This window comes from Oncorhynchus tshawytscha, linkage group LG16, assembly GCF_018296145.1.
Source record: "Oncorhynchus tshawytscha isolate Ot180627B linkage group LG16, Otsh_v2.0, whole genome shotgun sequence".
Classification (NCBI taxonomy): Eukaryota; Metazoa; Chordata; class Actinopteri; order Salmoniformes; family Salmonidae; genus Oncorhynchus; species Oncorhynchus tshawytscha.
Window position 1 is genome coordinate 773,737 of NC_056444.1, and position 12,292 is coordinate 786,028.

Here is a 12,292-nt window from a genome sequence, read left to right on the forward strand (position 1 = left end):
ATTTTCCTAACAACATGCTACTGACTTTGAGAAAAGCCAGAGTTTCTATGTATGCGGATGACTCAACTCTATTCATGTCAGCTACTACGGCTACTAATGACTGCAACACTCAACAAAGAGCTGCAGTTAGTTTCAGAGTGGGTGGCAAGGAAAAAGTTAGCCCTAAATATTTATAAAACTAAAAGCATTGTATTTGGAACAAAACACTCACTAAACCCTAAACCTCAACTAAAACTTGTAATAAATTATGTGGAAATTGAGCAAGTTGAGATGGCTAAACTGCTTGGAGTAACACTAGATTGTAAACTGTCATGGTCAAAACATATTGATGCAGTAGTAGCTAAGATGTGGAGAAGTCTGTCTATAATAAAGCGCTGCTCTACCTTCTTAACAACTCTATCAACAAGACAGGTCCTACAGGCCCTAGTTTTGTCGCACCTTGACTACTGTTCAGTCGTGTGGTCAGGTGCCACAAAAAAGGACTTAGGAAAATTGAAATTGGCTCAGAACAGGGCAGCACGGCTGGCACTTGGATGTACACAGAGAGCTAATATTAATAAAACGCATGTTAATCTCTCCTCGCTGAAAGTGGAGGAGAGATGGACTTCATCACTACTTTTATTTATGAGAGATTTTGTTATGTTGAATGCACCGAGCTGGTACACAGCTCGGACACCCATGCATATCCCACAAGACATGCCACAAGAGGTCTCTTCACAGTCCCCAAGTCCAGAACGGACTATGGGAGGCACACAGTACTACATAGAGCCATGACTACATGGAACTCTATTCCATATCAAGTAAATTACTCAAACAGTAAAATTACATAAAAAAACAGATAAAAACACCTTTGAGAAGCAACACAAACATTGGCAGACACATACATACACATGGATTTAGTTCTGTAGATCTGTGTTAGTGGTGGAGTAGGGGCCTGAAGGCACACAGTGAGCTGTAAATCTGTGAATGTATTGAAATGTTGCTTTGGCAGCAGCTAATGGGGATTGATAATAAATACAAATACAAATTTAGTAGAAGAGGATGATAGCAGTGCTGGCTATGTTATGTGTGAGATTGAAAAATATGGTAATGATTATGATCACACTTCCTCAATTCAAATATTATGGCGACATTATACCAAAGATGGTTTGGTATGGTTTAGAAACTTTAGAACCAAGCTTGAGTTATTAGTGTAGCCTATTACTGCCTGAAAAAAAACTCCAGGCTTCTGTCATAACTGTCAATTTACAGAATAAAAGCGAAAGAATGTTCTCTAGTAATACTAGTCCCGCGTGAATAGGGCTGTAATCTTAATAATAAATACATAACCAACGTTACATTAAGCATTGCTTGCAGTAAAATGATACCTTTTGACTTGGGAACAGGAGTGGAGATATGTCTTTCTTTCAGCATCTTGAAGGAATGCAATGTTCAGTTAGGCACCATGTGTAGAGGTGCTGTCATAAAAGCTGATAGTGATTCAACCATATAAAATTCTCATCGAAGATGAACTGAAATCTTATCAGAAATATTTGGGTCATTTTCACAGCTTTTGCTTTCCTTACAACCGGTCAAACTGATGTCATTCTTTGTATTTTCTCCCCAGTCCCTTAACTTCTTTGTTGTATTTTCTCCCCAGTCCCTTAACTTCTTTGTTGTATTTTCTCCCCAGTCCCTTAACTTCTTTGTTGTATTTTCTCCCCAGTCCCTTAACTTCTTTGTTGTATTTTCTCCCCAGTCCCTTAACTTCTTTGTTGTATTTTCTCCCCAGTCCCTTAACTTCTTTGTTGTATTTTCTCCCCAGTCCCTTAACTTCTTTGTTGTATTTTCTCCCCAGTCCCTTAACTTCTTTGTTGTATTTTCTCCCCAGTCCCTTAACTTCTTTGTTGTATTTTCTCCCCAGTCCCTTAACTTCTTTGTTGTATTTTCTCCCCAGTCCCTTAACTTCTTTGTTGTATTTTCTCCCCAGTCCCTTAACTTCTTTGTTGTATTTTCTCCCCAGTCCTTTAACTTCTTTGTTGTATTTTCTCCCCAGTCCTTTAACTTCTTTGTTGTATTTTCTCCCCAGTCCTTTAACTTCTTTGTTGTATTTTCTCCCCAGTCCCTTAACTTCTTTGTTGTATTTTCTCCCCAGTCCTTTAACTTCTTTGTTGTATTTTCTCCCCAGTCCCTTAACTTCTTTGTTGTATTTTCTCCCCAGGCTCCACAAAAGATGACAGAGAAAACTTTACCGATGTCAAACTAGATTAAAGAATTCATTCTATCGATCTATTACATTGTTAAGGTTTTATATAGTCATCTAGGGCAACATATAATGACAGAAGAGAAGTTATATGTATCTACTTATAGACAAGCTGACTAAAAATAGCCTACCAAAATGTTGGAGATTATAAGCAGAAAGATGTCATAACAGGCAACAACAAAATCCTGCACAGACTTTGACTGTAGCCTATAGCACATGTTCTATATTAGTGTGTTAGGGTTGGGTGCGGGCCTCAGATTTTCACATCTAGCTTTTTCTTGTGTCAATCATCCACCAGACACAGAATAACTCTAAGGGGAAGTTAACATAGTGAACATAGAATAACTCTAAGGGGAAGTTAACATAGTAAACACAGACATGGTTTGGCTTCCTTTCCCATTCACTCCTACCTTTGGTTGCACCACAGAGTGTTGGATGTTCTTGTTCCACAGAAAGGCTTGATAATTATCAAGGGAATGAATGTGGTCAGGACCACACAGTACTCTTTCTCTCCCTGAATTTCATCTGGTATTTAAGGAATGTGTGATGACTTGGACACTGTTCTGTCTCTGAGAATGGAATTCTGCAACAACCTTCTGTTTGCTGTGTGTGTGTTTGGCTGACTGCTCGTGTGTGAAACAACAGCTTATCTTCTGCTGAGTACTTCTGTGGTATTAGTTCATCCAGCAGTCAGTTAGTCAGCTGAGTGAGTCTCAAGTCTCCAGGACTAGGACCTGTCCATATAAATTTATTCATTATGATATAAAGGCCAAACTGATCCTAGATCATCACTCCTGCTCTGTGATGCTTTGTGGATACGGGCCCTGGACACTGAACATCCTGATACCTCTCAGTGTTCCTGTGTTCAGACATAATGTAGACCTCTGCAGAAAGAGACCTCAGGCTTCTACATATGCTGATAAAGTATCATGTTTCCAGTTAAACATGACACACAGAGACAAACATCTGTTCTGTGAGAGGTCCCTCTACCTCCACCAGCACCTAGTATGGTCAGATTGTGAACCAGTATCAATGTATGGTCAGGTGGGGCTGTATCCGATTGTTCATACCGTTTCTGTACCATACCGGAGTATACGCTATTACGGGAAGTGCCTTGTGGTGCACTATAAAAAAAAAACTATTTAGGCAACAGGGATCTTGATCTAGAAGGGTATTGAATGTCTCTGCCGTAACCTAGAAGCTTGATCTTGACATCTAGCCACTTAGCTAGCAAGTTGCCAAGCCAAATGCATAGTTGGGGCCAAGAGCTAAATATCATTTATTTGACACATCTTAGATTTCTTAGAGTTATACTTACATAGTTATACACACTGGTGTAGCACCAGAGCATGTGAGTGGAGTTGAGCTGTTGGATATCCGCTCATGGCTCATGGAGTGGTGCTTTCCTAAAAACCTCTCCACACTCACAGGAAAAGCAACTGCAGCTCCAAATTCGCTCCATTCAGAAAATGCACAATTTAACCAACACCCATCTATAATCTGTGACTTCCTGGACCTACCAATAGTTTTTAAAGATTTGAAACAAAACCATATAGATTTGAATGACACGTAGTTGAATAAACATGAACAGGTGAATGTATGACATTGACATTTCAAACAGGCTAAATAGCCTATAAACACTCTAAACAGGCCAGCAGCCAGGCTGGAGCCTAAGAAGGAATGAGAATGAATGATTTAGGCTACAGTGCATTTGGAAAGTATTCACACTCATTTACTTTTTGCACATTTTGATATGTTACAGCCTTATTCTAAAATGGATTTCATTGTTTTTTCCCTCATCAATCTACACACAACACCCCATAATGACAAAGCAAAAACAGGTTTTTTTTTGATACTGCTGCTGACACTACTGCTACTGACACTACTGTTACTGCAAATACTGCTACTACAACAACTACTAATACCACTACTACTACTTCTACTACTACTAATAATACTGCTATTACTACTACTAATACTGGTGCTAATACTAGTACTATTGCTACTACTATTAATGCTGCTGCTACTACTACTATTAATACTACTATTGCTACTACTATTAATGCTGCTGCTACTACTACTACTACTGCTACTACTACTGCTGCTGCTGCTACTACTACTATTGCTACTACTAATATGTCTACTACTACTAGTACTACTACTACTGCTTCCAATACTACTGGTGCTACTGCTACAACTACTACCACTACCACTACCACTGCTACTGCTACTGCTACTACTGCTACTACTACTGCTACTTCTGCTGTACTACTGCTAATACTAATACTACTTCTGCTAATACTGCAACTCTACTGCTACTACTACTACTACTAATACCACTACTACTCCTGCTACAACTACTACTGCTACTACTACTTTTGCTATCACCGCTACTACTGCTACTGCTACTACTACTGATACTACAACAGCTACTACTACTAATCTTGCTACTGCTACTACTGCTACTACTACCACTGCTACTGCTACTGATACTATAACTACTACAGCTACTACTACTAATCTTGCTACTGCTACTACTGCTGCTACTACTACTACTGCTACTACTACTTCTACGTCTTCTTCTGCTACTAATACTACTACTGCTACTACTGCTGTACTACTTCTAATAATAATACTACTGCTAATACTACTGATACTACTACTACAGCTGCTGCTACTACTACTTCTGCTACTACTACTACCACTTCTACTACTGCTACTACTAATACTTCAACTACTACTACTACTACTGCTTCCAATACTACTGGTGCTACTGCTACAACTACTACTGCTGCTACTACTACTGCTACTACTACTACTGCTGCTGCTGACACTACTTCTACTGCTACTATTACTGCTACTCTTACTGCTAATACTGCACCAACTACTTCTACTACCACTACTACTACTACTACAACTACTGCTACTTCTGCTGTACTACTGCTAATACTAATACTACCACTACTACTCCTGCTACTACTACTTTTGCTATCACTGCTACTACTGCTTCTGCTACTGATACTACGACTACTACAGCTACTACTACTACTAATCTAGCTACTGCTACTACTTCTACTACTACTACTACTACTATGTCTTCTTCTGCTACTAATACTACTACTGCTGTACTACTTCTACTAATAACACTACTACTGCTAATACTACTGATACTGCTACTACTGCTGCTGCTACTACTACTACTACTTCTGCTAATACTACCACCTCTACTACTGCTACTACTAATACTTCAACTACTACTACTAGTACTACTACTACTGCTTCCAATACTACTAGTGCTACACCTACTGCTACTACTACTACTACTACTGCTACAACTACTACTACTACTGCTGACACTACTGCTACTACTACTACTACTACTACTACTACTCCTACCACTACTACTCCTGCTACTACTACTTTTGCTATCACTGCTACTACTGCTTCTGCTACTGATACTACGACTACTACAGCTACTACTACTAATCTAGCTACTGCTACTACTTCTACTACTACTACTACTATGTCTTCTTCTGCTACTAATACTACTACTGCTGTACTACTTCTACTAATAACACTACTACTGCTAATACTACTGATACTACTACTACTACCACCTCTACTACTGCTACTACTAATACTTCAACTACTACTACTAGTACTACTACTACTGCTTCCAATACTACTAGTGCTACAACTACTGCTACTACTACTGCTACTACTATTGCTACAACTACTACTACTACTGCTGACACTACTGCTACTACTACTACTACTACTATTACTGCTACTACTGCTGCTGCTACTACTACTGCTATTCTTACTGCTAATACTGCAACAACTACTTCTGCTACCACTACTACAACTACTGCTACTTCTGCTGTACTACTGCTAATACTAATACTACTTATGCTAATACTGCTACTCTACTGCTACTACTACTCCTACCACTACTACTCCTGCTACAACTACTACTGCTACTACCACTACTACTAATACTACTACTACTGCTTCCAGTACTGCTACAACAACCACTACTACTGATTCTACTGCTACTGCTACTACTACTACTGCTACCAGTACTGCTACAACAACTACTACTACAGATTCTACTGCTACTACTACTTCTACTAATACTACTGCTACTAGTACTGATACTGATACAACAACTACTGCTACTGATTCTACTGCTACTACTACTACTACTACTAATACTACAACAACTACTACTACTGATTCTACTGCTACTGCTACTACTGCTACCAGTACTACTACTACTACTGCTCCAACTGCTACTACTACTACTGCTACTGCTGCTGCCACCACACCTGCTACTACTACTACTACCACTGCTACTACTCCTACTGCTACTACTGCTGTACTACTTCTATTAATAATTACTACTGCTAATACTACTGATACTACTACTATTGCTGCTACTACTGCTACCACTTCCACTACTGCTACTACTAATACTACTATGACTACTACTACTGCTTCCACTACTACTAGTGCTACTGCTACTACTACTGCTACTGCTACTACTGCTGCTACTACTGATGACACTACTTCTGCTTCAACTACTGCTACTACTACCACTTCTGCTACTGCTACTACAGTGCTATTACTGCTACTACTACTACTACTAATATTACTGCTACTTCTCCTGCTAGTAGTACTACTGCTACTGCTACTGCTCCTGCTACTACTGCTACTACTATTATTACTACTACGACGACTGCTGCTGCTACTGATACTACTGCTGTTACTGCTTCTGCTACTACTACTCCTGCTACTACTACTACTCCTGCTACAACTGCTGCTGCTACTACTACTGCTGCTGCTGCTGCTGACACTACTGCTGCTGCTGCTGACACTACTGCTATTAGTACTACTACTACTACTACTACAACTTATGCTACTACTACATCTACTACTAATACTAATACTGCTACTACTGCTGGTACTACTGCTACTACTGCTACAACTACTGCGACTATTACTACGGCTACTACTACTACACCTGTTGCTGCTGACACTACTGCCACTACTACTACTACTACTTCTACTGTTACTACTGTTGCTACTGCTACTGCTACTACTAATACTGTTACTACTATTACTTCTGCTACTACAACTACTGCTATTGCTACTGTCACTACTGCTGTACCACAGCTAATGCTAATAATACTACTGATAGTACTACAACTACTACTACTGCTGCTACTACTACTGCTACTGCTTCAACTACTACTACTACTACAACTACTACTACAACTACTACTGCTACTGCTACTACTACTGCTTCAACTACATAGCTGGTCCCCTTACTATGTATTGTTGTGACAGAGTGAAAAACACCATGGTAACTACACTGCATACTGGGGCTGGTCCCCTTACTATCTTATGTTGTGACAGAGTGAAAAACACCATGGTAACTACACTGCATACTGGGGCTGGTCCCCTTACTATCTTATGTTGTGACAGAGTGAAAAAACACCATGGTAACTACACTACATACTGGGGCTGGTCCCCTTACTATGTTATGTTGTGACAGAGTGAAAAACACCATGGTAACTACACTACATACTGGGGCTGGTCCCCTTACTATGTTATGTTGTGACAGAGTGAAAAACACCATGGTAACTACACTACATACTGGGGCTGGTCCCCTTACTATGTTATGTTGTGACAGAGTGAAAAACACCATGGTAACTACACTACATACTGGGGGCTGGTACCCTTACTATGTTATGTTGTGACAGAGTGAAAAACACCATGGTAACTACACTACATACTGGGGCTGGTCCCCTTACTATGTTATGTTGTGACAGAGTGAAAAACACCATGGTAACTACACTACATACTGGGGCTGGTACCCTTACTATGTTATGTTGTGACAGAGTGAAAAACACCATGGTAACTACACTACATACTGGGGCTGGTACCCTTACTATGTTATGTTGTGACAGAGTGAAAAACACCATGTAAATGCACATTAAGTCACACTGTGCAGGCTCTATTCATATTTCAGAGCAACCTCAGAGAGTTCAACTGTGCAGCAAGGCAGTTAAGTGAGTTCACGTTGGCTTGGAAGTGATCTGTTTACCACAGTATTACCCAAACCAAAAATCCATGGAATGTGTCTGGTTGGCCAAATCAAGTATTTAGTAAACAACAGTCAGATATAGAGTACAGTGTAGAGTACAGTAGACACCAGGGACTAGGTCTGTCAGGGTGTGTAGGAAGGAGCTGCTTCTCACATAAACTAGAGACCGTTAAGGAAGGAAGTGTGTAGTTAGATAGGGGGCAGGGACGCAATAGACAGACAGACATGCTTTTATCTGCTGTAGGTTTGTGTGAGTTTTTATCTTTTGCACTGGTGGGTGCTGTGAGTGGCAGAAAGCCTTAGATGTCCACCGTCACATTGAAACACAGTGTTTTCCTGTAGATAGATGGGTGGAAGAGGGCCTGGCACACCCTGCCTACCCTCCTCTGTCACCCTGTCCTATCAAACCCACCCTCTCCTATATGTTTCTGTCTGGGGTAGATGCGATAAAGCCATGATTGGGACAGGCTCTGGTGACAGCCATGTCATCACATGGTTTTCTCTCGCCTGGATCTTGAGGCTCTTTGGTTTTAACCAAGGAACTATCAAATGCTCAGGTAGAGCATTGGTCCAAAAGGTTTGAATCTCCGAGCCGTCAAGGCACTTAACCATATTTGCTCCTGTGAGTGGCACTGGATAAGATTGTCTGCTAAGTAAAAAATAACATGCACTCCCCCTCTTGTCTCCCCTTTCAGTTTCCATTGATGACGTAGATTCTGTGCGTAAGGGCCGTCAGTCGGAGGGTCTTCAGAAGCACACAGAGGCCCACGTTGAGGACCGCTGTTTCTCCATCTTCTTTAAGGGGCGCAGGAGGAACCTGGACCTGGTGGCGACCTCGGTGGAGGAGGCTCGGCAGTGGGTCAATGGTCTGGAGAAGATCATCTCTAACATGAAGAAACTCAACCGCCAGCAGACGAGCGAGCAGTATCCTCTTTCGTTAAGCTGCTTGCTTTGAAAATCACAACTAATACGTTGTTTAGATACTTAGAGTAACACATCTGAAACTATTTGTTCAGCCTATGCAGTAAAGTGTATTCCCATCTATAATGTGCTTAGGTCAAAGGTTAATCTCTGTTCAGTGTTTGATCCTTCCATCTGGAGGTATTAAAGCTGGATCTTCAACTGTATGAGGAAAGCAGACAAGAACAAGGACAACATGATGACCCTGAAGGAGCTGAAACACTTCCTCCGCCAGATCAACATCGAGGTGGACGAGACCTACGCTAAATTGCTGTTTACAGTGAGTGGATATCTGTTGATGGATTTACAATGAGGTTGTTAATGACTTACAATGAGGTTGTGATGGACTTACAATGAGGTTGTGAATGACTTACAATGAGTTTGATATAGAAGCTTACAATGAGGTTGTTAATGACTAAAAATGAGGTTGTTCATGACTTACAATGAGGTTGCTATAGAAGCTTACAATGAGGTTGTTAATGACTAACAATGAGGTTGTTATAGAAGATTACAACTGTAGAGGCATGATAGTTCTTAATGCAGTTATTTCATGTTCCTGTATGCATATCAGTTTCATTTAAGGTTCTGCCAGGTCTCAAAGAATTTCATGTCATCTGAGGAGGAAGTCAATGTAGTAAAGTAAATGATCTTGTCCTGTAGAAATGTGACACGTCAAACTCTGGCACCCTGGAGGGTTCTGAAATCAAACACTTCTATGACCTGTTGACTCACCGGGAGGAGATCGATGTGATCTACGAGAAGCACGCTGCCACGGGGGGGCAGATGAGCGCCCAGGACCTGCTCAACTTCCTGCGGAATGAGCAGCGTGAGGAGGCCACCTTGGAGGACGCCTTAAGACTCATAGAGAAATACGAGCTGGATGACTCAGGTGAGAGATGCTCTGTTTTTTTAATTTAACCATTATTTTACCAGGTAAGTTGACTGAGAACACATTCTAATTTACAGCAACAACCTGAGGAATAGTTACATGGGAGAGGAGAGGGATGAATGAGCCAATTGGAAGTTGGGAATGATTAAATACTCTGGCACTGACTCAATATGAGCTGGATGACTCAGGTGAGAGCTGCTCTGACACTGACTCAATATGAGCTGGATGACTCAGGTGAGAGCTGCTCTGACACTGACTCAATATGAGCTGGATGACGGATGCAGTATGGGATGACAAAATACCATTTTATGGTGTTCTAGGAATGTGCTAAAATAGTCCAACCTTTAATATTTCTGTAGCACTTTTCCTTTATAAACTAAATTAAATATATCTGGTAGGCCTACTCCACACGGCCACTCTATCCCCAATCCCCTAATTCATTCTGCCCCCCCACATTCCCTCCACCAGCAAAGCATATGAATCACATGACCAAAGATGGCTTCCTGATGTACCTGCAACAGGAGGAGGGGTCTATCTTCAACCCCGCCCACAAGAAGGTGTTCCAGGATATGAGCCAGCCAATCAACGACTACTTTATCAGCTCTTCCCACAACACCTACCTGATGGAAGACCAGCTCAAAGGCCCCAGCAGCACAGAGGCCTACATCAAGTAACCATGACAACCTCTCATCTAAACTAACCATAAATTACAGCATCTAATCTAAACTAACCATATATTACAAATTGTAATATAAACTAACCATATATTACAATTTCTAATCTAAACTACCCATAAATTGCAATATCAAATCTACCATAATTTACAACCTCTAATCTAACCATACATTACAACCTCTAATCTAAACTAACCATAAATTACAATATCAAATCTACCATAATTTACAACCTCTAATCTAACCATACATTACAACCTCTAATCTAACCTAACCATAAATTGCAACCTCTAATTTAATTTCAATTACAATCTCTAATCTAACCATACATTATAACCTCTAATCTAACCATACATTACAACCTCTAATCTAACCATACACTATAAACTCTAATCTAAACTAACCATCAATTACAACCACTAATCTTAACCAAGATGGCATAGCAGTTCAGACGTCTTTTGTCCTCGTCTTGTCGTGTCCTGTATATATATATATATATATATATATATATATATTTACAACTTTTTTCAAATACATTTTATTTTTATTTTCCATCAACTCATCTTCAAAACACTCTCCTGCAACCCGCCTCACCAATTTATATTTATAAAAAAGTATTATTTACCTCAAATCTGTAATCCCCCAAGAAGCTAGCCAGAAACTCCAAGAAGCTAGCCAGAAACTAGCCAGAAGCTAGCCAGGAGCTAGCCAGAAGCTAGCCCAGAAGCTAATCCAGAAGCTAATCAGAAGCTAGTTCAGAAGCTAGTTAGCTTCTTTACTGGCAAATCGTTAGTATTCAGCTAACTACGGTTTGTGGTCATCAGCTATCGCCAGTTTTGTACGGCGCAGCGCGGCTCGGAACGGAACATACCGGATTTTACCAATTTTTCTCTCCATGTCCCTGGATTTCAACTGCTCTCTGGACATTCATACCCGGATCTCACAGCTAGCTAGCTGCTATCCGTGTGACTATCGGCTTTCGTCGATTCCGGAGCAAACATCAATTATTCCGGAGCTAGCCAGCTCTGTTAATCACTCCTGAGTTCCATCAATCACTCCTGGGCTGCAGTCACCTATCCGGACCCGTTTTACTGCCTACGCGGAGCCCCACCGGGCCTTCACAACTGGACTGCCGACATTATCTACCCGAAGGAGATCCGGCTGGCTCCTCCGTCGCGATGTTTTTGTTTTTGTTGTTGTTGTGTGATTTGGATTAATCCCCTCTACCACACGGAACCCCACTAATCTACTGACGGAACGCAAGAGGTGGCTAACAACAGACCTCCATCCTATGCTAGCTTGCTACCGATGGCCTGGCTAGCTGTCTAAATCGCCATGACCCCCAACCAACCTCTCCACTCACTGGACCCTTTTGAACACTCGACTAAGCATGCCTCTCCTTAATGTCAATATGCCTT

At 40.9% G+C, this 12,292-nt stretch overlaps 1 protein-coding gene across 3 annotated transcripts in view; it reads left to right on the top strand.

Moving 5' to 3' along the window:
* Window positions 1-12,292, top strand: part of LOC112235892 (1-phosphatidylinositol 4,5-bisphosphate phosphodiesterase delta-1) — an 88,872-nt gene that overhangs the window by 38,924 nt on the left and 37,656 nt on the right. For all 3 annotated transcript variants that reach the window (XM_042298661.1, XM_042298659.1, XM_042298660.1), the window contains exons 3-6: window positions 9,047-9,275; window positions 9,462-9,591; window positions 9,972-10,200; window positions 10,669-10,870. In XM_042298661.1, the coding sequence (XP_042154595.1) occupies window positions 9,047-9,275; window positions 9,462-9,591; window positions 9,972-10,200; window positions 10,669-10,870 (790 nt within the window). The remainder of the gene's footprint in view (window positions 1-9,046; window positions 9,276-9,461; window positions 9,592-9,971; window positions 10,201-10,668; window positions 10,871-12,292) is intronic.